Genomic DNA, 27,710 nt, shown 5'->3' with positions numbered 1-27,710 from the left:
GAGCTAGTTCCACAGGAGAGGAGCCTGAAAGCTGAAGGCTCTGCCTCCCATTCTACTCTTACAAACCCTAGGAACTACAAGTAAGCCTGCAGTCTGAGAGCGAAGCGCTCTATTGGGGTGATATGGTACTACGAGGTCCCTAAGATAAGATGGGACCTGATTATTCAAAACCTTATAAGTAAGAAGAAGAATTTTAAATTCTATTCTAGAATTAACAGGAAGCCAATGAAGAGAGGCCAATATGGGTGAGATATGCTCTCTCCTTCTAGTCCCCGTCAGTACTCTAGCTGCAGCATTTTGAATTAACTGAAGGCTTTTTAGGGAACTTTTAGGACAACCTGATAATAATGAATTACAATAGTCCAGCCTAGAGGAAATAAATGCATGAATTAGTTTTTCAGCATCACTCTGAGACAAGACCTTTCTGATTTTAGAGATATTGCGTAAATGCAAAAAAGCAGTCCTACATATTTGTTTAATATGCGCTTTGAATGACATATCCTGATCAAAAATGACTCCAAGATTTCTCACAGTATTACTAGAGGTCAGGGTAATGCCATCCAGAGTAAGGATCTGGTTAGACACCATGTTTCTAAGATTTGTGGGGCCAAGTACAATAACTTCAGATTTATCTGAGTTTAAAAGCAGGAAATTAGAAGTCATCCATGTCTTTATGTCTGTAAGACAATCCTGCAGTTTAGCTAATTGGTGTGTGTCCTCTGGCTTCATGGATAGATAAAGCTGGGTATCATCTGCGTGACAATGAAAATTTAAGCAATACCGTCTAATAATACTGCCTAAGGGAAGCATGTATAAAGTGAATAAAATTGGTCCTAGCACAGAACCTTGTGGAACTCCATAATTAACTTTAGTCTGTGAAGAAGATTCCCCATTTACATTAACAAATTGTAATCTATTAGACAAATATGATTCAAACCACCGCAGCGCAGTGCCTTTAATACCTACGGCATGCTCTAATCTCTGTAATAAAATTTTATGGTCAACAGTATCAAAAGCACATACTCATGTGCCAGTTAAAACCAATACCCTGTTTTCACACGCTGCCGATGCCCAGGGTAATCAGGACGATACCGCCTGGCCAGAAATTTGTTCTGGGTGATTTGTGGCAGAGTTTATGTCTTGTGGGGAAAAATGTATCCAGTTTTCACAATTCTTCAGTGTTTTATAGAAAAAAACCTTGAAACTTGTCATTACTGCAGCTTCAAAGGACCTGGTGGAGTCATGTTTTCAGGTTGAGTGTTTCTGGCGCTCACAGTTGTGCTGTTCCTGTCATTTTGCCACCATAAGTCCATACATACATCAAGAAGGAGCAGTGGACAGAAACCCGCTCATCTGTGTCTCTGTGATCGAGGGGAAATCAATCACTCTGTTCCCGATTGTGCCATTTGGCCTGGTGGAGAGAGACAGATTGTCTGAGCTTTACCTTGTTCGTGTCTTTCAATCTTCAAATTAATTCCTTACGTTTACTGAGAATCGGTGTCCAAGAGACACAGACAGTGACCGCTTCGTTCAGTCAGCTGTTTATTCATTACTGAATGTTTTATTCTGATTGGGATGAGAGTTGGACATGTTGGTGCTCATAAAGAACAGACGTGGAAAAAAGACACAGTAACACAGACGAAAAAAAACAACAGTTTCTTGGAACATTACTGCAATATTTTAGTTGCAGAAGAGACTGAAAAATAATTCATCATGTGATGCAAAATGAGAAAATTTCACCCAAAATATTGGCGAGTGTGTGCATGTGGGGAGGGGAGGGCTCTAGAAGATGCTGAGAGTTGCTCTTCTCTGGAGTAGACTTCACATCTTCACGTCTCAGCCTGTGAGGTCAAGAGACATCAGAGAAAAGCTTTGGGAATTAAGACACCGCTGGACAGAGGCGTGAGATGGCGCTGGTATCTTTGCAGAAGGATGAAGGTCCAAGATTTTAGAGTCCTCATGCTTCTGATTTCACTGTACAGTTGTGAGACTTGTGAGAAGTTTTCCTGCAGATGCACTTTTTGTAAGATGTCCAGGTTTAAGCCAAGTGGACCTTGAGGTGAACAGCAGTGGTCATACCTCTGGACGAGGCCAGACCTGATTTAAAATGTATCACATATGAAAGAAATGTCAATTGCACACAGCCGGAGGTCAGGAACCAAATCAGTACAGGAAATCTTACGAGTAAACCCTCAAAGATCTGAGCATCAAACATCACAGATTCTGCTGATACCAAATCTCAAATGAATAATCAGTCCTGCAGATAAAAGTAAAGAAAAAAACTATGACAGCTCACATAAGGATAAGAGACTTTCCAAAACTGCATTGTGAATGCACTATTGATTTTGAATACATTAAACAGAGTGAATGAACATGATCAGATGATGTAAATCAATTGACCTTGCAGACAAAATATAAACGGAAGGTCATAGGCTTAAACCCAGTCCAACCGGATGTATATAACAACATCCTGATGGGAATGAAGAAATCGCTGCATTTTCTTTCAATAGAAAAGTGCCCTTGAGCAATTTTCTTCATCCCTCTATTGGCCTGATGCAGTTTATATGACTGAAACTGGTGTGACTAACTGAATGAATGAATGAATGAATGAGGGCTATTCTAAACCACTTTGTGCAGGTACTGTGATGGAGACATGCTTGAGAAATGGGCTGCATCTACTGCTATAAGCAACAGGTTTGTCATCATGTCCCACAACAGCCTGTAACCAAGGTACTTGAAATGGAGCAATATCTCCTCCTGGTGGACATTTAACAGTAATGCAAAATTTTGTCAATAGCTCTACTTTATAATAACAAGCAGGACATATATGATGCAGCCCGTGCAGGTGAGCCAACAACAGGCAGCTTCATCACACTACTGGAACTGATAGTCTGTGGTCTCAGCAGGGTGTCAGTACCAATTCACCCTTTCATGCATTAGCGTTGCTGCAGTGCCATTAAAAAAAGCTATTTTCTTGTATATGCACGGGTTATAATGGTCAAATTGCATATCAGCCACTGTGGTGGACACTTGTCTGCCATTCCATATACTGGCACCCAGTGGTCAGCCCCTGAAAGGCCTCAGTGGTAGTGGAGAAAATGCCATCTGATAGAAGTGAGGATGACACTAACAGCAGTGATGAAGAATGGCTGTGAAAAAAGAAGGTGACAGTACTGACAGTGGAGCTGAGGATGCTGAGGACGCTGTCAACAATCAGAAACAAAGGGCGGGGGGGGAATAACAGGTCACGATCAAGATCTAAGGCCAGTGTTCTGTTAAGTAGATGTAAAAATTCGACCCCAAATGCAGACACTCAACTTTTAGATAAAGTAATTTATTTTACCAAAAATCTAAAGTTCAGGGTGGTCCAGTGTTGGTTCTCAGCGAGGTGGTGGTGGTGAGTAAAATTGTCCTTGAGATCCAGTGGGTCTGAAGGCTCAGTGTTGGCAAAACAGGCAGCCAGCCTGGGCGTGGCCAGCACAGGAGATAAGTCAATGAATTGTTGAGGAGTGGATGAATGAGCCAGTCTTTTAAACTGCACCGGAGTAGATAATTGATTGCAGGTGTTAGGGGCAAGCAGGTCAGCCACGCCAAGCCTAAGACTCACAAGACACACAGACATGCAGAGGGAGGGGCAGCATAACAGAGAATGTAAACAGAAAAAGGTCAAATCCTAACATGTTCAGGATCCTCTGATTATCTTATAATAGGTGTATCTTTAAACTCTGAATGGTCTGGAACGCACTCTGTAGCTCTTATCAAGACGCCTGTTGTGATGATGTACGAGCTGCAAATTGTTTTATTGCACTGTGAGTCTGCAGGTCATCAGGAGGTCAATTTCATCGATGAACCAATGACCGTTCAGACAAGCCTGTCAATGTGCGGGGCAGAAACTGTTCACATTTCTCACAAGCTCACAGCTTCGGGGAAATGGAGGTCTAAAAGGTTAATGCAGTGGGCTGGTGACCAGAAGGTCATAGGGTCAATTCCCTCACCAGTCTGGAAAATCATGAAGGTGCCTTTGAGCAAAGTCTTTAATCTCCAGCTTGCTTGCAGCTGAGCACCTTGCATGACAGCACACAGACTCAGTGTGTAAGTGGCTGAACATGAGGATGTGCTCTGGGCGTGCTTGCAGCTCATTTACCATTTGTTGTTAATGCCACTGTGAAATGGCAAATCAGTATTCTAGCCGTCAGTAAGGGAACAGCCCGTTTATGTGTGCAATCGTACGACGTGCACGCCTGTTTACTGTAAAACATAAAGCAAATTAGGATGAAACACGTAGCATTCTTTTATTGATTACCAATAATGTGTAGTGTTGCGTGAGATACAGACAGCTTGCTGCCATCTGACTCTCTGGGGATGGCTGCATTCAATGCTTCACCGCCGCTGCACACTGCTGATGAGGAAGTGTGTTGCTAGGACACCAAGTCCTTTTAAATGAATATAGTGAAATAAATACCATTTGACTGGTGACTTCCTGTACTTATTTTTTTTATTTAGGTAATTCTGCATGTTAATAACATTTTTTTAAAGTGTATGGTGAGATTTCTGGGTGAGTAATTTTTTGGGGTAAGGGTTAGACCTAATCTAAACCTTTATCTTATCTGGTGCCTTCAGGTGATCTTTGTGATTAGGTGCTGTATAAATAAACTGAAATAAAATTGAATTGAAGACGCTGAAAAGCTGCTACACACCGCTCCTGTTAAAAAAAAAAAAAGTGCATGGGCCAAGCTGGTTTTCAGTATCACTTAAGGGTATGAAACAACACTTACAATTCAGCCTCAGTGTACCATGACCTACACATAAAGGTATGGTGGTCATACCAGGGAGGTAGTTATAGTCAGGAAGGGGTCAATGAAGAATTACCCAACAGTCAAAATTGAAAAATGCTCCAATCATTTTGAAAAGTATACTATCATTTGTTTGATCATAAGGATTCCACAAAGGTATAATTTGGGCTAACTATGTCTGCATATTATGGAGTTATGGGGCAAAAACAGTAAAAAAAAAAAAAATAGTAATAAAAAGGTCAATTTCAGTTTGTACAGGGGTCAAAAGTTAAAGTTGCTACAATTTTGGTAAAGAAAAAATGGTGCAAATGGTGCATTGAGTTGACAGGGTTTTTAAAAGGAATAGTTTGCACCATTTATCATGTTTCGTTATCAAGGTAATTATGAGGTAATTATGTCATAGAATCCAATGGATTGACCTTGTTTGACCTTTAGTTTGTAGACCAAACATTCAACATGGTCAAAACAATTCCATTTTTAATCGTATTGGCTCAACCAATAATTTTCATCACTTTTTACCACAATTGGAGCAACTTTAACTTTTGACCCCTGTACAAACAGAAATGGACCTTTGTCGAATTTTTGCTGATTTTTACCCCCATAACTCCATAACATTCAGTCATAGATAGTCCAAACTATAGCTTTTTGGAATCTTTATGATATGTCAAACAATATGGTATACTTTTCAATATGATTGGAACATTTTTAAATCTGGACTCATGCCTGACAACAACTGCCACACTGGATGGCCACCATACATTTGTGTAGGTCACTGTACACTGAGGCAGCACTGATTAGGTCAAAACTGTCTACTGGCTAACTGGCTCATTTTTCCCATATCACAAGTTACTATGACACCAGATAAATGAAATACTACTATCCATATACTAGCTGCTAACCTTATGGTCAGATTAGCGACAAATGAGGGTGACAAGCATTTGGCGTTTGTTGCTTGATGGGCGTTTGTGGTTCCTCAGGGTTACTGTGCATCATGTTTAATGATAGATTATGAAAGACGGTGAAACCGACATTGTGACGACAAGCTTTTCCTCGGTGCTCGACTGCCTGATGGAACCAGAGTTTGATTTGTTGCAATGAAAGTTGGTTTTACAGTATCGCTAGTTAACATGTTATCTGATTACAAAAACAACATTTTTAGATTTATTTCTCGCTAACTTTTACAAAATTCAAGAGAAAAATGTTAAATATGTATATTTACACAGAAAAACTGCTGTTGCTGAGCGTATTCCGCCATCTTTGAGTGAGCACGTCATGCTGACGTCACTCTGTCTCTACACTGATTGGCAGTCGGCGTGTCACATCGCTCAGTATTTGCATAAAATCGATTTCTCGTTTGTTTTGTAGATTGTTGTCTTTATTCACTTGTTCGGGTGTTAAATCAGCCTCATGCAGGAAGCAGCTGGAAGCGTCAATGTTCAGTCTCAGTGTTAGATGTCGGCCTTTGTTGAGAACGTTGTCAGTCAGATCCACAGAGTTGGATTGCTTGAGCTGATGGAAGATCTCAACGCTCTCCTCCTAGGGGATTGTTTTGGTAATCGTTAGCAGTATCTCTCCACTGGACGCCAGTCTGTCGCAGGACCGCCTACAGACAAACATATTCACACCTACAGACAATTTAAAGTTTCCAGTCTACCAAACCTGCATGTCTTTGGATGTGGGAGGAAGTCGGAGCACCCGGACGCAACCCACACAAACACAGGGAGAACATGCAAACTCCACAGGTGGGTATTGATCCCATGACCTTCTTCTTGTGAAGCGGCAGTCCTAACCACTAATCCACTGTGACACCCAAAATGAAAATATCTTCAGTCAAAATATATGTAAGATTGATGCCAGTAATATAATTCAAACATGAATTTATTGTCCATCACTAAGTAACAAAGCTCAATTCTCCAGACATGTTAGGGGTGTGGCCACTTTGAGTGACAGCTCATGTGTTGACGCTTTAAAAAAAATGCTGCAGCTGCTGTGAAGTCTTTTATTGGGAATTTTATTACAAATATCTGCAATAATATGGTTTGTTATGTGGTAAATTCTCCGAACAGATCATGTACGACATGTGTGCACCAGTGTTTGCATTGCGTGAAACTATAGTGTGATGAAACTGTGATGCTAACAGTGTTAGTATTTGTGGGTGCTATTGGTAGCTTCATGATGTTTGGTCATTAAGTCACAATTACTGAGGAAATCAGTGGGTCATAATTTTTAATCACCACACCAAAGCAAAACCATTTTGAGAACAACCACTCGGAACCAAAAACCCAAACCAAGGTTAGCTAAGCTTGTTGGTAATGTGCTAACAGTGTTAGCATTGTGGGAGCTATTGGTAGCTTCATGATGTTTGGTCATTAAGTCACAATTACACAATTACCCCCGAACCGAGGGCAACCTGTTAGCTGAGCTTGGTAAGATGCTAACACCATTAGCATCTTACCAACATTTGTAGCAGCTGTCAGTACCTTAAAGATGCTAAATTGTTAATCTACGATTACTGGAGAAATAAAATGATCATAATTTTTAGTCCCCATATCAAAGCAAAATTGTTTTGAGAATCACTGCGTACTCCTCAGAAATATGATTTAATAAACACCTGAACCGAGGGCAACCTGTTAGCTAACGGTGTTAGCATTTGTAGCAGCTGTCAGTAGCTTGAGGTCATCAGATTAGTTCAGGATTACTGAGGAAATAAGATGATCATAATTTTTAATGCCCACATCAAAGAAAAACCATAAAGAGAACCACAGCGCACTCCCCAGAAATATGATTTAATAAACACCCAAGCTGAGGTTAGCCTGTTAGCTGAGCTTGTCAGTATTTGGGCTTCATTTGTCCTGCTCAGGTTGTAAATGGTCTCACCCATGATCACGTCTTCACCCATATATGGTCTACAGACAGATGACACACACATTTGGTGCATTTACATGTAGGTTTTTTACTTGCAATTTCAAAGGTTCGCAGATGCTATTTGTGAAATTCTTTCCTTCAGGAGTACACCATCGACGTCTTCTTTCGCCAGAGTTGGAGGGACGAGCGGCTGAAGTTCGACGGACCCATGCAAGTTTTACCCCTCAACAACCTCCTGGCCAGTAAGATCTGGACTCCTGACACCTTCTTCCACAACGGAAAGAAATCAGTAGCCCACAACATGACGACTCCGAACAAACTGCTACGACTGGTTGACAACGGCACTCTGCTTTACACGATGAGGTGAGACATTGTTAAATTGCCCAGCAGTGAGCATTCTCGGTTTCGTATTGTGCACCGTGCTTCAATAATCAATGCACCAACACATCACCTGCTGAGAAAATCTTCAGTGAGTCATCAGAACAATGAATGTGCAGTGTAGGCAGTTACCTGGGTGTCAATATCACACAAACTGCTAAGTGCTGAGAGGAACTGATGCTGCAGCCATGTGGCTGCTTTTTGGACATGAGCTTTGAGCTAACAGTGTGCAAAGACCACCCTAAACCCGGACCAAACTGAAACCATCCAAGACCAAAGTGGGTTTTGGGTGATCTTGTGTCCTTTGAACTGACAGTTGGGTTTTCTGTCCAGCCCTGAGATCACTCTGCTTTTTGTCTCATGTGGTCTCACCGGTAAAGGTTTGAATCGTCATTTCAGTCTTATTGTTTGTGGAAATATCCTGGAAAATGTGTTTTTGTATTTTTGATGACCTTGACCTTTGATAAACCTGCTCAATAATCTCATCATCCGGACGCTCATCCAAATAATCGACCAGGTGCTGTTCCTACCTGGTCCTTCCTGTGTGAAGTCTGTATGTTCTCCTGTGTTTGTGTGGGTTCTCTCTGGGTGTTCCTGCTTCCTCCCAATTCCAAAGACATGCAGGTTTAGTGACCTGGAAACTTTAAATTGACCAAACGTGTGAATGTGGTCGTCTGTCGATTTGTGGCCCTGCTATAGAGTTGCGGTCTTTCCGGGCGGATCTTTGTGGAATCAATGAAACTCTGAGTGTCTGTTTGCAAAGAACCTGAGTCAAGACTAAGATCCAGGCTTTCAATGACTTCTTGGACTTGACCATCAGAAGTGCATTTGTATGTGGAGAAAGTGCTGAACTTCTAGAGACGTTCATTTCTCTCAGCAGTGGCATTCATGACTCTAGGTCCTTGAACTTTAAGATTGAGTGATGCCTGGGAAGAGTTTATGGACTTATGAGTTTTGTTGGAGAATGAGTAGAGGAGAATGAAGGTCTAACTCCTGGTACTTACGGTCTTCCTCTATGGTTGCGAGACTTGCACACTAACCTGCGATGCCTTCAAGACTACTGTAGGTCCCTTCAAAATGTTCTTGAGTACCACTGGAATGACTTTGTGTCAAATAAATTGCTACATAGAGAGACTCGGATCAGGACTATGACTGGCATTGTGAGGGAACATCAGATACAGAGCTCTATCTACGTATGTGAAGCATTTCTCCGGACGTGACCCAGTACATAGGTGCCAAAGTATCGAGGAACCAAGTAGCTGAAAAAAACCCAAGGACCTACTCACATTTCACTTGGCTTTGGCAGATAGATAATTACGTTTGAGACGTGGGGATGGACCAAACCACTGGTTTAAACAATATTCTGTGATGATAAATAACTGAAAAATAATCCTGCTGCCATGATTTATGAGGTACATTTTATCACTTAAAAATAAAATATAAGAAATTATTGGTTTGTAAACAAATGATGGATTTGGTTCGCCTTCAAATCACTGCGGGGATTTTTATTCTTGTTGCCACGGTCACCATAGATTTTTAAGCATGTGGGCATGAAATAGTAAAAGAATTAAATTCCTGAGCTCACTCATCAGTCAATGTCGTGACAATTCCCATAAGGTTTTTTTAGCAGGAACAGAATTTGACAAGAACGATCTTATTTGCATTTCAAATAATATGAATAAAATAAATCTGTTATTACTTTTCTCTCTGGGTTTCTTTCAGCCTCGTTTTATTTAACACTTTTATTTAAACTGGAGATGTTGAACAGCAGAAGTAACTCTTGCTGTCGCCGTTTGGGAGTCGCTGGCGGTGGATTTATGGGCGTTTGTTTGTTGACCTTTTGTGTGTTTTAATCTGGAGCTGTTGTGTGCGTCAGACGGCCGCTGGGACCTGCGAGTTGCTAATCTGTGTTAGTTGGTCTAATCCGTCTCTCTTGTGAATGCAAAACAATCTGACTCCTTTTGGAGTGTTGCGTTACAGCTCGCCAAACACCATAAGCCTAAGACTGCACATCCCATGGTGCACTGCTCTTTGCTGGCATCCTTGGTGGATTATTTATTTACAACCTCAATTCCAATGAAGTTGGGACGTTGTGAAAAATGTAAATGAAAACAGAAGACAATGATTTGCAAATCCTCTTCAACCTATATTCAATTGAATACACCACAAAGACAAGATATTTAATGTTCACACTGATAAACTTTATTGTTTTTGTGCAAATATTTGCTCATTTTGAAATGTATGCCTGCAACACGTTTCAAAAAAGCTGGGACAGTGGTATGTTTACCACTGTGTTACATCACTTTTCCTTCTAACAACACTCAATGGGCCTCATGTATCAACGTGCGTACGGTGATATTTGAGCGTATATGGGGTGTACGCCAAAACGGCTGCACTACTTGGCATTTATCAATGTGGTCGTTGGCGTACGCTGCGCTGAAAATATACACCAGGTCGAGAGGTGGTGTAAATTATACACCAAAATGAACCAGCGCTGGAATCCACATAAAAATGAAAATGATCAACATGATAAACAGTGCCATTATACAAATCAATGCATATGTTACATAAATAACACTTTCCTGATTATACTACATAATAATCAATACAAATCCTGCCTTTGCGGGATTGTTATGGAGCACGATCCGTGGCTACAGCACCGACTGCAAAGAAAGAACTGCTCGCCTTTTTCTCCAGACTTCGAGCCTGGAACCAGAGCAGCGCTGAGCTTAACTTCATGTGGTGTGATCGTTTTAGACTATGAAATTGATAATAACAACTGTAGTTTCGTCATTCCCTTATTTCGCCCGTGCTGCAACCAGGTTTTGTCGTCTCCATTCGGTTGTCACAATAAAATGAATACAGAAATACATTTAAAAAATAAAGAAATCTGACAGATTAGGCGTGTCTTATTAACTGAGCGAGCAAATATCCACATGTCAAAAATTATTGACATGTGAAAAGAGAATACAGTGGTCCCTCGCTATAACGCCGTTCACCTGTCGCGGCCTCGGAGTATTTAGTCCAATTTTGCATGCCTTTTTTTTACAGTGTTCTGTGTTCTGCGTATCTGTTTATAAGAATCTTGTTGCCCAGAAGAGAAAAAAGCACCAACAACTACTCATAACTGTGTTTGTCACACGGAAACAAACACCTGCTGCAACCAGGTGTGAGTGGGAAAAGGCGCAGCGTCAGGACGCAGAGGCGCGATCTGTGAAATACTGGTGAGTCACTATTAATAATTTCTTATGTGTCCAACCTCGTTCGTTGATCGTTAAAATTAATTCGTTAGTTCTAAATGCCATCATAATTATTTATAGGAAAACGTTCTATTTTTATTTCTCAAACAAATGTTTGGGCCTGAAAACAGTTTGGTCTTATATATTTTCCTACTAAGGTTTGAACTTTGAGAGTGTTTACACACAAGAGAAAAGTGAGAAAATGTTCATGCCTGATTAAGAAAGTGTATAAACTGTGTAGTGAGGGGTTTTACAGCTTTGAAACGTCTATAATAATTGTAAAAAATAACGCTGACTACGTCGCGGTTTCACGTATTACGGGCTATTTTTTAGAATGTAACTCCAGCGATTAATGAGGGACGACTGTAACACTTTATTGATTATATACTACAAAACAATTGATACGACAGCCGCTTTTGACGCTCTATTGGCAAGCGTCATGATTGGTGGAGTTCTTTTTCATTGCCGTCTTTCCGGCTTCCATGTCGTAAAATGAGGGTGTGTCTGAAGCGGAGTCTGAATATTTATGGGCGTGTTTATTATAATTACGATCGTTTCCACCCGCCGCATTTATCAAGATCACGTCAGGCGTACGCCAGAAATGGGCAGGTGTGCACTGCTTGATACATGTCACTGCGACTTTGGTGTTTTTCAAGTTTACGCCGTAAATTTACGCCACAAGTGCGCAACATTGATACATGAGGCCCAATAAGTGAGGACACTAATTGTTGAAGCTTTGCCAGTGGAATTCTTTCCCATTCTTGCTTGATGTAGGACTTCAGTTGTTCAACAGTCCGGGGTCTCCATTGTCATATTTTGCGCTTCATAATGCGCCACACATTTTCAATGGGCGACAGGTCTGGACTGCAGGCAGGCCAGTCTAGTACCTGCACTCTTTTAATACGAAGCCACGCTGTTGGAACACGTGCAGAATGTGGCTTGGCATTGTCTTGCTGAAATAAGCAGGGACGTCCCTGAAAAAGACTTTGCTTGGATGGCAGCATATGTTGCTCCAAAACCTGGATGTACCTTTCAGCACTGATGGTGCCATCACAGATGTGTCAGTTGCCCATGTCATGGGCACTAACACACCCCCATACCATCACAGATGCTGGCTTTTGAACTTTGCGCTGGTAACGATCTGGATGGTCTTTTTCCTTTTTTGTCCAGGGGACACGATGTCCATGATTTCCAAAAACAATTTGACTCATCAGACCACAGCACACTTTTCCACTTTGCATCTGTCCATTTCAAATGAGCTCGGGCCCAGAGAAGGTGGGGGCGTTTCTGGATGTTGTTGATGAATGACTTTTGCTTTCCATGGTAGAGTTTTAACTTGCACTTGTAGATGTAGCGATGAACTGTGTTAACTGACAATGGTTTTCTGAAGTATTCCTGAGCCCACACGGTAACACCCTTTACACAATGATGTCAGTTTTTAATGCTGCCTGAGGGATCAAAGGTCACGGACATTCAATGTTGGTTTTCGGCCTTGCCGCATACATGTAGAAAGTTCTTCAGAGTCTCTGAATCTTCTGATTATATTATGGACTGTAGATGATGGAATCCCTAAATTCCTTGCAATTGAAGGTTGAGAAACATTGTTCTTTAACTGCTGGACTATTTTTTTCATGCACTTGTTCACTGTGTGAACCCAGGCCTCAGGGTGTATGGTTTTCTTCAGGGTGTATAAAGCCATATTCATTGCTGAACAACTTGATAATTATCAGTTATCAAGTTGTTCAGCAATGAATATATATATATATATATATATATATATATATATATATATATATATATATATATATATATATATATACACACACGAGGTCTGTTAGAAAAGTATCCGACCTTATTATTTTTTTAAAAAACCATATGGATTTGAATCACGTGTGATTGTGTCAGACAAGCTTGAACCCTCGTGCGCATGCGTGAGTTTTTTCATGCCTGTCGGTTGCGTCATTCGCCTGTGAGCAGGCTTTGAGTGAGGTGTGGTCCACCCCTCTTGTCTATTTTTTATTGCGAATAAATGTCTGAACGATTTGGAGCTTTGCTGCATCAATTTCTTTCCAGAAACTGTGAGAGACCTCCAGGTGGACACCGTTCGAAAAATTAATATGGCTTTCAGGGACGATTTTAAGGGGATTAAACAGATTACGGGGTGTTACTGCCGCTTTAAGGATGGCCCACAACTGCTGAGAGCGCGGCGTGCTCCCAGCCCCCATCGACAGGCTGACACCCCGCTGGAACAACCAGATCATATCCAACGTGAAAGCTTTGTTGATCCGGGACCTCATCTGACTTTCACAAAAAGGCAGAAGATGTGGACATCAGCACTTTTTCTGGCACACTCCACCATTACAGGAGTTTTTTCATGGAAAGAAAAGCGGAGGGATGCGCCACGGAACCGTTCGTTAGGCGGGACAAAACCACCTCGGTGTTGGTCTCAGGACAGCTTTCAGGTGGATTTCAGATGGATTCCGTTTGCTTTCGAGTCGTGTGAATATCCGATTGTGATTGTGCATGAGCTGGACATGCCAGAACATGTCCCGTGAGGCTTCATCACGGCGTTGCTTTGCGAACTCCTCCGCACATCTGTCTTAATGTGCCGGAAAAGTGCTGATGTCCATGTCTTTTCACAATTCCTGTGCTAGTCAGATGACATACCGGATCAAGACAGCGTCCAGTTTAAAAATGAACGGCACATTTCACTGTTACAGGAGTAAAGCAACGCCGTGATGAAGCCTCACGGGACATGTTCTGGCATGTCCAGCTCATGCACAATCACAATCGGATATTCACATGACTGGAAAGCAACCGGAATCCATCTGAAATCCACCTGAAAGCTGTCCTGAGAGACCAACACCGAGGTGGTTTTGTCCCGCGTAATGAACAGAGCCGTGGCGCGTCCCTCTGCTTTTCTTTCCATGAGAAAAACTCCTGTAACGGTGGAATTTGCCGGAAAAAGTGCTGATGTCCACTTCTTCTGCCTTTTTGTGAAAGTCAGACGAGGTCCCGGATCAACAAAGCTTTCACGCTGGAAATGATCTGGTTGTTCCAGCGGGGTGTCAGCCTGTCGATGGGGGCTGGGAGCACGTCGCGCTCTCAGCAGTTATGGGCCATCCTTAAAGCGGCAGTAACACCCCGTAATCTGTTTAATCCCCATAAATCGTCCCTGAAAGCCATATTAATTTTTCGAATGGTGTCCACCTGGAGGTTTCTCACAGTTTCTGGAAAAAAATTGATGCAGCAAAGCTCCAAATCGTTCAGACATTTATTCGCAATAAAAAAAATAGACGAGAGGGGTGGACCACACCTCACTCAAAGCCTGCTCACAGGCGAATGACGCAACCAACAGGCATGAAAAAACTCACGCATGTGCACGAGGGTTCAAGCTTGTCTGACGCAATCACACATGATTCAAATCCATATGTTTTTTTTTTAAATAATAAGGTCGGATACTTTTCTAACAGACCGGGTATATATATACAGTGTTGCCACAGTTACTTTGAAAAAGTAACTTAGTTACTTTACTGATTACTCAATTGTAAAAGTAACTTAGTTACTTTACTGATTACTCAATTGTAAAAGTAACTAAGTTAGATTACTAGTTACTTTTTTAGTTACTTTTCCCAGCTGCCGACAACAACCCTCTGCCACCTCAACATGACAATGATACCTGTTTTGCCAAAACTCACTTTATAGTCACCCTTTCTTGACTTCAATGAAAATAAATACTTGTTTTATAAAAAGTAAAATAAAGACGTCTTTCTTGACCTCATATTTAACTGTTGACAGCACTGTAACAGTAAAACTTGCAATTTCGAGCCTACATTGTTTATAAACGTAACTATTAAATTCTAACATTTTTCTAACATTTAAATTCTCTCTAAACATTTTACTTGTCGAAATTATTATTATTTTAAGCAATATTAGTTGTAGTAAAAAACGGCTTCAAAATTGCACCTTTAATCTAGGGGTGTTGTGGGGGAGGGGGCACATCCTTGCCCCACGCCCCCATTCTATCTGGATTCGCCCCTGCTTTAGCGTTTGAGCACAAAGAATGGATAACATTTATTTATGCAGAAAACATGACCAGATTTACAGATAAGAAAGTTTTGCGTTTTCACATCATGTGGTCCTCAGAAAGAGAGTTTAGGTGCATTTGAGTGGAAAATAGTGTTAGTTGTTGACGCGTCGCAGAGGATCAGCTGTTTTAACGTGCAGATACAGAGCGGCTCAGCTCAGAATTCTAAATAAAGGAGGAAAAAAAGTATAAAAATGTCTTTGTAAAGCTCAGTGCAGGTGTGCTGATCACCGCGCTTTAAGAGGTGAGGACGAGTCGAGCAGCTGCAAAAAACCGCGGATGAAAAGCTCACAGCTCGCTTAAAGTGGGCAGTTCAGTCGAACCCCGACCTCCTGCCCACGGACCAAGTTTAATGCTGCTATCGACCCACAATGAAAAATAATAGTAACGCACAGTGACATGGAGAAGTAACTTTAATCTGATTACTGATTTGGAAAGATTAACGCGTTAGATTACTCGTTACTAAAAAAAGTGGTCAGATTAGAGTAACGCGTTACCGGCATCACTGTATATATATATATATATATATATATATATATATATACAGCCATATATATATATATATATATATGGCTCTTCAATCCCATTTAGTGTAGAGTTGTAGTAGTAAAACTTATACACTGAGAGTAATATTGACTAATTGTTATGCGTCGACGCGGGTTGAGGAGCGGACCTGCGTCTGACAGAACCCAGCAGTTAAAATAACCAGAAGGCGGTTCCCAACAGAAACAATTTATTTTTCACCTGTGCTTACAAATGTAAAACATAAAAGCGTCCCTCTGGTGGAGTGATAAGTGGCACGTTCTCCAGCGCCCGCAAGGATTAAAGTCCGGCGCTCCTGGACTCACTACCACCGCCAAACACCCCCCAGGTGGACACGACGAACCGATTCTCTGTGGAGCAAAGAGAAGGTGAGGTGAGTCAGCAGATACAACTCTATCTTTCGCATAACACACGCTATCAGCAACACACTCAGGTCAATGTTTCTTTTTAACTTTATGCAAATGAGCAGCCTCTCACAACAAGTGGAGGATCACTTATCCTGCACGCCACCGCAGTGAGAAGCAAGCTGCACAATTCTCTTCACAGTCTCAGTTTACTGTGTAACAAAACACCAAGATACTATCAACAATTACTTAATCACTTAATTACCTTTAGCGTGTGCTGACAGCATGTGTCCTCACCCTTCCCTGCTTCACGGGCTCGATATGTCAAACCCAGGCGCGATCCTCAGCGTCTCACAAACGAACATCACAAGGTCGAGTTCCCGGTGGTTCTGCTCAAATCACACATCACTTATATGCAGAACGCCATCCAATTATCTGCTCCAGCTGCAAGTCTTCAAGGCCGCACGTGAGCCCCTGCCACAGGTGTTCCACATGACGCTAATAAGGGTGAGGACTCTTCAGCCAGCACTTTCTCCACAGACAAATCAGCCCTCATGCCACCTGGAGAGCAAAGAAAAGAAAAGAACACCAACACAACCAGCCACGCCCCCCCAACACACAACACTAATCAGTGTTTTAGTTGTTAAAATTTATTCAGTCACTCACTCATCTGCAACCGCTTATGCGGGATCAGGTCGTGATAAAATATATTTGTTATTATTATTATTAGTAGTAGTAGTAGTATTATGTGCATAATGTTTTAACATATCTTCAAATGTGGATGTTTACTTGAAGGTGGGCGGGGAAGTGACAGACTGAAAGGTGAGTGAGTGAGTGAGTGAGTGAGTGAGTGAGTGAGTGAGTGAGTGAGTGAGTGAGTGAGTGAGTGAGTGAGTGAGTGAGTGAGTGTGTGTGTATGGCATCATGTACTTCATTCACTAAATATCAAATAATTTACTAGTGTTTGACACGAACATCAATCTATTATTTATTGATTATCAGCCCCTATTTGTTGTCTTTGTAGAACTGAGTTGTAAACATATGACATCAGAATTTTCTGTAATAACTTATTTTTTCTGAAGAAATAAACTAAATTCTGCATAACATTTGATTGTTTTTTCAACCTTAACATTTGGAACTGTCAAATTTGCTTGTGTACTTCAGAACTGTTGATGATAAAACCTGCTTTTCCACTGTGTGTGTGTGTGTGTGTGTGTGTGTGTGTGTGTGTGTGTGTGTGTGTGTGTGTGTGTGTGTGTGTGTGTGTGTGTGTGTGTGTGTGTGTGTGTGTGTGTGTGTGTGTGTGTGTGTGTGTGTACTTCTGCACAGTGCTGTTCGCTTCAGTCTGTGGAGTCTGTGGACGGCCTCTGAAGTGACAAACACTTCACTCTGCAGGTGTAATTATGTTGTGATGTGGACGCTGCTTTTATCCGCTGTCCCCATTTTTTTTTTTCTTTTTTTTTTTTTGCAACAGCTTTTATTACCATTCTCAGTTCACGGGGATTCATATCAAACTTTACAGCCTGACTGTGTTTGGTCCCCTGGTGGAGAACACTGTACAGCAATAATTACAACATCACCGCAGGCGCTGCCGCTTCTCATTTCTTCAGAGTTTTATGCAGTCAGTGCATGTTTAATTATCTGAGTTGAAGTTTGGGTTATATTTTGAAGAAAATGTTCTTCTTTGTGATGTTCAGGATAACAAGAGTGTTGTGAAAATGCCAGTGTCCACAGACTCCTGATGCAGGCACAATCAATGAACTTCCCTCTGCAGCTGCATCAATAGTAACATCAACAGCAATACTAGGGTATTGATTGGTCAAAGGAAACATGGTCTAAACAACAACTTTTTATATCTCAATAACCACGAAGCCTTGATGGATCAAACTTGGTGGGAGTAGTCCTTGGATATAGTTATCAAATATATATCTATCCAAGGTCAAGGTTAAGGAAAACATGGTCTAAAAACACTTTTGACAAATAATAACAATAACAATAATATCCCTAGGGGAGGTGATATTCTAGTGGTTAAGCGTTGGGCTTGAGACCAGAGGATCGTCAGTTCAAATCCCAGCCTGACCGAAAAATCACTAAGGCCCCTTGGGCAAGGTCCTTAATCCCCGAGTTGCTCCCGGTGTGTAGTGGGCACCTTGTACGGCATCACCCTCACATCGTGGTGAATGTGAGGCATTGATGTGTAAAGCGCTTTGAGTGTGTAAGGCAGATGGAAAGTGCTATATAAATGCAGTCCATTTACCTTTATTTGTCATTGTACATACAGTAGTGTTCAGAATAATAGTAGTGCTATGTAACTGAAAAGATTAATCCAGGTTTTGAGTATATTTCTTATTGTTACATGGGAAACAAGGTACCAGTAGATTCAGTAGATTCTCACAAATCCAACAAGACCAAACATTCAAGATATGCACACTCTTAAGGCTATGAAATTGGGCTATTAGTAAAAAAAAAAAATAGTAGAAAAGGGGGTGTTCACAATAATAGTAGCATCTGCTGTTGACGCTACAAACTCAAAACTATTATGTACAAACTGCTTTTTTAGCAATACTGTGAATCACTAAACTAGTATTTAGTTGTATAAACACAGTGTTTCATGATTTCTTCACATCTGCAAGGCATTAATTTTGTTGGTTTGGAACCAAGGTTTTGCTTGTTTACTAGTGTGCTTGGGGTCATTGTCTTGTTGAAACACCCATTTCAAGGGCATGTCCTCTTCAGCATAAGGCAACATGACCTCTTCAAGTATTTTGACATTTCCAAACTGATCCATGACACCTGGTATGCGATATATAGGCCCAACACCATAGTAGGAGAAACATGCCCATATCATGATGCTTGCACCACCATGCTTCACTGTCTTCACTGTCAACTGTGGCTTGAATTCAGAGTTTGGGGGTCATCTCACAAACTGTCTGCAGCCCTTGGACCCAAAAAGAACAATTTTACTCTCATCAGTCCACAAAATATTCCTCCATTTCTCTTTAGGCCAGTTGATGTGTTCTTTGGCAAATTGTAACCTCTTCTGCACATGTCTTTTATTTAACAGAGGGACTTTGCGGGGGATTCTTGCAAATAAATTAGCTTCACACAGGCGTCTTCTAACTGTCACAGCACTTACAGGTAACTCCAGACTGTCTTTGATCATCCGGGAGCTGATCAATGGGTGAGCCTTTGCCATTCTGGTTATTCTTCTATCCATTTTGATGGTTGTTTTCCGTTTTCTTCCACACGTCTCTGTTTTTTTTCTTTTTTTTTTGTCCATTTTAAAGCATTGGAGATCATGGTAGATGAACAGCCTATAATTTTTTGCACCTGCATATAAGTTTTCCCCTCTCCAATCAACTTTTTAATCAAACTACACTGTTCTTCTGAACAATGTCTTGAACATCCCATTTTCCTCAGGCTTTCAAAGAGAAAAGCATGTTCAACAGGTGCTGGCTTCATCCTTAAATAGGGGACACCTGATTCACACCTGTTTGTTCCACAAAATTAACGAACTCACTGACTGAATGCCACACTACTATTGTGAACACCCCCTTTTCTACTTTTTTTTACTAATAGCCCAATTTCATAGCCTTACGAGTGTGCATATCATGAATGCTTGGTCTTGTTGGATTTGTGAGAATCTACTGAATCTACTGGTACCTTGTTTCCCATTTAACAATAAGAAATATCTCAAAACCTGGATTAATCTTTTTAGTCACATAGCACTACTATTATTCTGAACACTACTGTATATATATATATATATATATATATATATATATATATATATCAAACTTGGTGGGAATATTACATGGATAGCTATCGAGAGGTGATTAGATTTTGAAGTAATTCAGTCAAAGGTCAAGGAAAACATTGTCCAACTAAAAAAGTTTAAAGTTTTAATATCATGGAAAAAGCGTAATTTTTTTACAGACATTTCAGAAAATAAAGATATTATATATTCCAGACCCATTACATGTAAATTGAAATGTTTCAAGCATTCTTCAATTTAATTTTGATAGCCTACAACTCCAAAAAATTTAAAATATGTAGTTCATTTGGAAATCAAGGTCTTTAGGAAGAGTCCAGAGACACAGAATTGAGGTTGCTTGAAGTCCACAGTGACGTTTCCACAGTCAGTGATGATTTGTGGTGTTCTGTCATCAGCTGGTGTTGGTCCAAAGTGTTATGATCAGGTCCAAAGTCAAAACAGTCGTCTGCCAGCAGGTTTCAGAGCATGTTCATGTTCTGACAGGCTTCATGGAGATGCTGATTTCCTTTTCCAGCAGGACTTGGCACCTGCCCACAGCACCAAAATGACTCTTAACTGCTTATGTGACCAGGGTGTTACTGGACTTGATTGGCCTCATAGACAAAACCGAATAGATTATCTTTGGAGTTTTGTCAAGAGGAATCAATCAATCAATCAATCAATTTTATTTATATAGCGCCAAATCACAACAAACAGTTGCCCCAAGGTGCTTTATATTGTAAGGCAAGGCCATACAATAATTACGTAAAAACCCCAACGGTTAAAACAACCCCCTGTGAGCAAGCACTTAGCAACAGTGGGAAGGAAAAACTCCCTTTTAACAGGAAGAAACCTCCAGCAGAACCAGGCTCAGGGAGGGGCAGTCTTCTGCTGGGACTGGTTGGGGCTGAGGGAGAGAACCAGGAAAAAGACATGCTGTGGAGGGGAGCAGAGATCAATCACTAATGATTAAATGCAGAGTGGTGCATACAGAGCAAAAAGAGAAAGAAACACTCAGTGCATCATGGGACCCCCCAGCAGTCTAAGCCTATAGCAGCATAACTAAGGGATGGTTCAGGGTCACCTGATCCAGCCCTAACTATAAGCTTTAGCAAAAAGGAAAGTTTTAAGCCTAATCTTAAAAGTAGAGAGGGTGTCTGTCTCCCTGATCCGAATTGGGAGCTGGTTCCAGAGGAGAGGAGCCTGAAAGCTGAAGGCTCTGCCTCCCATTCTACTCTTACAAACCCTAGGAACTACAAGTAAGCCTGCAGTCTGAGAGCGAAGCGCTCTATTGGGGTGATATGGTACTATGAGGTCCCTAAGATAAGATGGGACCTGATTATTCAAAACCTTATAAGTAAGAAGAAGAATTTTAAATTCTATTCTAGAATTAACGGGAAGCCAATGAAGAGAGGCCAATATGGGTGAGATATGCTCTCTCCTTATAGTCCCCGTTAGTACTCTAGCTGCAGCATTTTGAATTAACTGAAGGCTTTTCAGGGAACTTTTAGGACAAGCTGATAATAATGAATTACAATAGTCCAGCCTAGAGGAAATAAATGGATGAATTAGTTTTTCAGCATCACTCTGAGACAAGACCTTTCTAATTTTAGAGATATTGCGTAAATGCAAAAAAGCAGTCCTACATATTTGTTTAATATGCGCTTTGAATGACATATCCTGATCAAAAATAACTCCAAGATTTCTCAAAGTATTACTAGAGGTCAGGGTAATGCCATCCAGAGTAAGGATCTGGTTAGACACCATGTTTCTAAGATTTGTGGGGCCAAGTACAATAAGTTCAGTTTTATCTGAGTTTAAAAGCAGGAAATTAGAGGTCATCCATGTCTTTATGTCTGTAAGACAATCCTGCAGTTTAGCTAATTGGTGTGTGTCCTTTGGCTTCATGGATAGATAAAGCTGGGTATCATCTGCGTAACAATGAAAATTTAAGCAATGCCGTCTAATAATACTGCCTAAGGGAAGCATGTATAAAGTGAATAAAATTGGTCCTAGCACAGAACCTTGTGGAACTCCATAATTAACCTTAGTCTGTGAAGGAGATTCCCCATTTACATGAACAAATTGTAATCTATTAGATAAATATGATTCAAACCACCGCAGCGCAGTGCCTTTAATACCTATGGCATGCTCTAATCTCTGTAATAAAAGTTTATGGTCAACAGTATCAAAAGCAGCACTGAGGTCTAACAGAACAAGCACAGAGATGAGTCCACTGTCTGAGGCCATAAGAAGATCATTTGTAACCTTCACTAATGCTGTTTCTGTACTATGATGAATTCTAAAACCTGACTGAAACTCTTCAAATAGACCATTCCTCTGCAGATGATCAGTTAGCTGTTTTACAACTACCCTTTCAAGAATTTTTGAGAGAAAAGGAAGGTTGGAGATTGGCCTATAATTAGCTAAGATAGCTGGGTCAAGTGATGGCTTTTTAAGTAATGGTTTAATTACTGCCACCTTAAAAGCCTGTGGTACATAGCCAACTAATAAAGATAGATTGATCATATTTAAGATCGAAGCATTAAATAATGGTAGGGCTTCCTTGAGCAGCCTGGTAGGAATGGGATCTAATAGACATGTTGATGGTTTGGAGGAAATAACTAATGAAAATAACTCAGACAGAACAATCGGAGAGAAAGAGTCTAACCAAATACCAGCATTACTGAAAGCAGCCAAAGATAACTATAGGTCTTTGGGATAGTTATGAGTAATTTGTTCTCTAATGGTTAAAATTTTATTAGCAAAGAAAGTCATGAAGTCATTACTAGTTAACGTTAAAGGAATACTCGGCTCAATAGAGCTCTGACTCTTTGTCAGCCTGGCTACAGTGCTGAAAAGAAACCTGAGGTTGTTCTTATTTTCTTCAATTAGTGATGAGTAGTAAGATGTCCTAGCTTTACGGAGGGCTTTTTTATAGAGCAACAGACTCTTTTTCCAGGCTAAGTGAAGATCTTCTAAATTAGTGAGATGCCATTTCCTCTCCAACTTACGGGTTATCTGCTTTAAGCTGCGAGTTTGTGAGTTATACCACGGAGTCAGGCACTTCTGATTTAAAGCTCTCTTTCTCAGAGGAGCTACAGCATCCATAGTTGTCTTCAATGAGGATGTAAAACTATTGACGAGATACTCTATCTCACTTACAGAGTTTAGGTAGCTACTCTGCACTGTGTTGGTATATGGCATTACAGAACATAAAGAAGGAATCATATCCTTAAACCTAGTTACAGCGCTTTCTGAAAGACTTCTAGTGTAATGCAACTTATTCCCCACTGCTGGGTAGTCCATCAGAGTAAATGTAAATGTTATTAAGAAATGATCAGACAGAAGGGAGTTTTCAGGGAATACTGTTAAGTGACCAGGAGGATGATAGATAACAACAAATAAAACTGGTTTTGGGACTTCCAATTTGGATGGACAAGACTAAGAGTCCAGCTTTCAAATGAATTAAAGCTCTGTCTGGTTTTTGATTAATTAATAAGCTGGAATGGAAGATTGCTGCTAATCCTCCGCCTCGGCCCATGCTACGAGCGTTCTGGCAGTTAGTGTGACTCGGGGATGTTGACTCATTTAAACTAACATATTCATCCTGCTGTAACCAGGTTTCTGTAAGGCAGAATAAATTAATATGTTGATCAATTATTATATCATTTACTAACAGGGACTTAGAAGAGAGAGACCTAATGTTTAATAGACCACATTTAACTGTTTTAGTCTGTGGTGCAGTTGAAGGTGCTATATTATTTTTTCTTTTTGAATTTTTATGCTTAAATAGATTTTTGCTGGTTATTGGTGGTCTGGGAGCAGGCACCGTCTCTACGGGGATGGGGTAATGAGGGGATGGCAGGGGGAGAGAAGCTGCAGAGAGGTGTGTAAGACTACAACTCTGCTTCCTGGTCCCAACCCTGGATAGTCACGGTTTGGAAGATTTAATAAAATTGGCCAGATTTCTAGAAATGAGAGCTGCTCCATCCAAAGTGGGATGGATGCCGTCTCTCCTAACAAGACCAGGTTTTCCCCAGAAGCTTTGCCAATTATCTATGAAGCCCACCTCATTTTTTGGACACCACTCAGACAGCCAGCAATTCAGGGAGAACATGCGGCTAAACATGTCACTCCCGGTCCGATTGGGGAGGGGCCCAGAGAAAACTACAGAGTCCGACATTGTTTTTGCAAAGTTACACACCGATTCAATATTAATTTTAGTGACCTCCGATTGGCGTAACCGGGTGTCATTACTGCCGACGTGAATTACAATCTTACCAAATTTACGCTTAGCCTTAGCCAGCAGTTTCAAATTTCCTTCAATGTCGCCTGCTCTGGCCCCCGGAAGACAATTGACTATGGTTGCTGGTGTCGCTAACTTCACATTTCTCAAAACAGAGTCGCCAATAACCAGAGTTTGATCCTCGGCGGGTGTGTCGCCGAGTGGGGAAAAATGGTTAGAAATGTGAACGGGTTGGCGGTGTACACGGGGCTTCTGTTTAGGGCTACGCTTCCTCCTCACAGTCACCCAGTCAGCCTGCTTTCCCGGCTGCTCGGGATCTGCCAAAGGGAAACTAACGGCGGCTAAGCCACCTTGGTCCGCACCGACTACAGGGTCCTGGCTAGCTTTCGAATTTTCCACGGTGCGGAGCCGAGTCTCCAATTCGCCCGGCCTGGCCTCCAAAGCTACGAATAACCTACACTTATTACAAGTACCATTACTGCTAAAGGAGGCTGAGGAATAACTAAACATTTCACACCCAGAGCAGAAAAGTGCAGGAGAGACAGGAGAAGCCGCCATGCTAAACCGGCTAAGAGCTAGTAGCTGCGCTAAGCTAACGGATTCCTAAAAACACACAAAGTCAATAATGTGTAAATAATTTAGAGGTGATTCAGCAGAGGGAGTGCTTTAGTTAAGGCACGTGAAGATTACACTGTGAAGCAAATCGTTATCTAGGTAACTAGATCAATCTAACTGCACAGATTAAACTGCTAACAGATACATACACAGGAACATGAGAGACACCAACGATACAGACGAGCTGAAGGCCATCATCAAAGCAACCTGGGCTTCAAGAACACCTCAGTGGACACCTCAGGGGCATCAGAGGCTGATCGCCTCCACACCATGCAGGAGGAGATTATTGGATCAACTGATCCAATAATTCATGCAAAAGGAGAGACAAGAGTATAGAAAATTTTCACTTTCTGAAATTCTTTTTCAACATATTCTGTTTTTTGTTTTTTTAATGAGGGTTTATTCTTTGGTGTGTCAAGCACACAGGGAGCACATCAGCCCTCTGATGTTGATATTATTGCATTATTTACAAAGTGGATCTCGTGTCCTTTATTTGGAACATGTTGTTCTGTCATTATTATAGGGAACGTTTGTTTGTAGTCTGCAATCAGAGCCATTCTAATTTTGACATTTGTAATTTTTCGGACCCTATTTTTCTCTCAAAACGTCAATACAGTTTAGCACTGACATAAATCTAATCAATTAGAAGGCGGTTTGACTGATGTGTGATTTGCAGCATGCACTGTTCACATCTGATTGACTAAATTGTAGTAATTTGTGTGTTTACTGAGGCACTTATCGTTGAAGAAGCAGCGAGCAGACAGCAGCCAGGATGGTGGAAAAAAAAAGGGGACACGCGATCGTTCAAATGCAACGAGATTCTAATTAGTCCCGGGATCTTTGTATCTGCTGAAGCAATGATGTCATTTTACCACAAACTGGGTTTACTTTCAAAGATGGAAGATTTTGCAACAACAAAGGACAAAAAACTAAATGAGTTTTCGTCTTCCTGCTCTATTATTATTATTATTTATGATAATAATGAAACATGTTGTTTTAAAAGGTGAACAAAATTTGGGTTACACTTTCTTCTGGAGCGGTTGTAGCATTGCCAAATGGCGAGAGGCAGGAGTTGGCTTTGCCATCAAGTCCCACCTCGCAAGGAAACTTGCCAAACTTCCAGCGGGCATCATTGACCATCTAATGACTCTTCAGATCCCACTGGGGGGGGAAGAAGAATGCAACACTGATTTATGCTTATGCCCCCACTCAACCCAGTCTCATGGCAAGTCGTGATTCAGCAGCACGAAATATACATTAATCTGTTGCTTCGTGATATTGTGAAGATAAGCGCCTCATTTTTGTCAAGGCAGCACGAATTCATTCTAATTCATTCCATGATGGCTGCACGAAATTAAAAGTGAAGCGGGGGGGGGGGGTGGATAAGGTTAGGGTTGTGGGTAAGAGTAGGGTTAGTAATAGTGAGTTAAAAAAAAGTCACGAAAATTTGACTCATTTCGTCACGGGAGCACGAAAAAAAAAACAAAAAAACATGAGACTGGGCTGCCCCACTATGACAAATCCTGAAGACATCAAGGACAAGTTCTATGAAGAACTTGAAGCTTTTATTGTTGCAGCTCCACAGTCTGAGAAGCTTTTTATCCTCTGGGAGTTCAATGCCAGAGTTGGGGTTGACCACCAGACCTAGTGTAACAGCAACAGCTTGCTGCTCCTCAAAACCTGTGCTGCACATGACCTCGTCATCACCAACACCCTGTTCCACCTCCCTACCCGCAACAAGACATTCTGGATGCACCCACGCTCCAAGCACTGGCATTTGACTGATTATATCATCACCAGGAAGAGGGATAGGCGGGACATGCGGGTGACCAAGTCTATGTGCGGCGCTGAGTACTGGACTGACCATCAGCTCATCGTATCCAAGTGCAAACTCCGCATCCAACCAGCAAGAAGACTCCAGGGTCAGAAGGCTGCAAAGAAACTCAATGTCTCGACATTGAAGAAGGGCACTGTCCAACTCTCCAGCAACTTGGATGACAACAACCAGGACAGCATTGAGGACCAGTGGGCTGCATTCAGAGATATTGCCTACTCCACGGCTCTCGAACACTTCAGACCAACCACATGCAAAAACCAGGACTGGTTCAATGAGAATGAGGAAGAGATTCAGTCTCTGCTGACAGAGAAACATCTCCTGTTCAGAGCCCACCAAAATGACCCCTCCTCACAAGCGAAGAAAGACGCTTTCGCCAACACCAAGCAAAGGGTCCAGAAGAAGATATGCAAGATGCGAGATACCTGGTTCAGCAAGAAGGCTGACGAAATCCAGGGCTATGCACAACATCAAGCATTTCTACGACTCGCTGAAGGCTGTCTACGGACCACAGTCCTCTGGCTCCTCTCCCCTCCTCAGTGGAAATGGGACCCAACTGCTGACAGAGAAGAAGCAGATATTAGAGAGATGGGCTGAACATTTCAACCAGTTCCTCAACCGCCCTGCCGTAATCAACGAAGAGGCCATTGCTCGCCTACCTCAAGTGGAGATCAACGAAGAACTCGACACTCCCCCCACAGAAGATGAAGTCAGACAGGCCATCCAACAGCTCTCCTGTGGCAAAGCACCAGTATCAGACACTATTCCTGCTGAGATTTACAAGGTAGGTGGCCCAGTACTGTTGCAAAGACTGACCAAACTCTTCCAGTCATCGTGGAGTGCAGGCGTGGTCCCCCAACAGTTGAAGGATGCTAGTATCATCCACATCTACAAGAGGAAAGGCAACCGCCAGCAGTGTGACAACTATAGAGGTATCTCCCTTCTGTCCATCACAGGGAAACTTCTGGCTCGCATTCTGCTCAACCATCTATTACAACACCTTGAGCAG

The 27,710-nt window shown here is 41.5% G+C and overlaps 1 protein-coding gene across 3 annotated transcripts in view; it reads left to right on the top strand.

Annotated features, from left to right (window-relative positions):
* gabra3 (gamma-aminobutyric acid type A receptor subunit alpha3) overlaps window positions 1-27,710 on the top strand; it is a 189,686-nt gene that overhangs the window by 104,768 nt on the left and 57,208 nt on the right. For all 3 annotated transcript variants that reach the window (XM_034177713.1, XM_034177712.1, XM_034177711.1), the window contains exon 4: window positions 7,801-8,021. In XM_034177713.1, the coding sequence (XP_034033604.1) occupies window positions 7,801-8,021 (221 nt within the window). The remainder of the gene's footprint in view (window positions 1-7,800; window positions 8,022-27,710) is intronic.

This window comes from Thalassophryne amazonica, chromosome 9 (genome assembly GCF_902500255.1).
Source record: "Thalassophryne amazonica chromosome 9, fThaAma1.1, whole genome shotgun sequence".
NCBI lineage: Eukaryota > Metazoa > Chordata > Actinopteri > Batrachoidiformes > Batrachoididae > Thalassophryne > Thalassophryne amazonica.
This window is presented reverse-complemented; position numbering and strand designations above follow the sequence as displayed.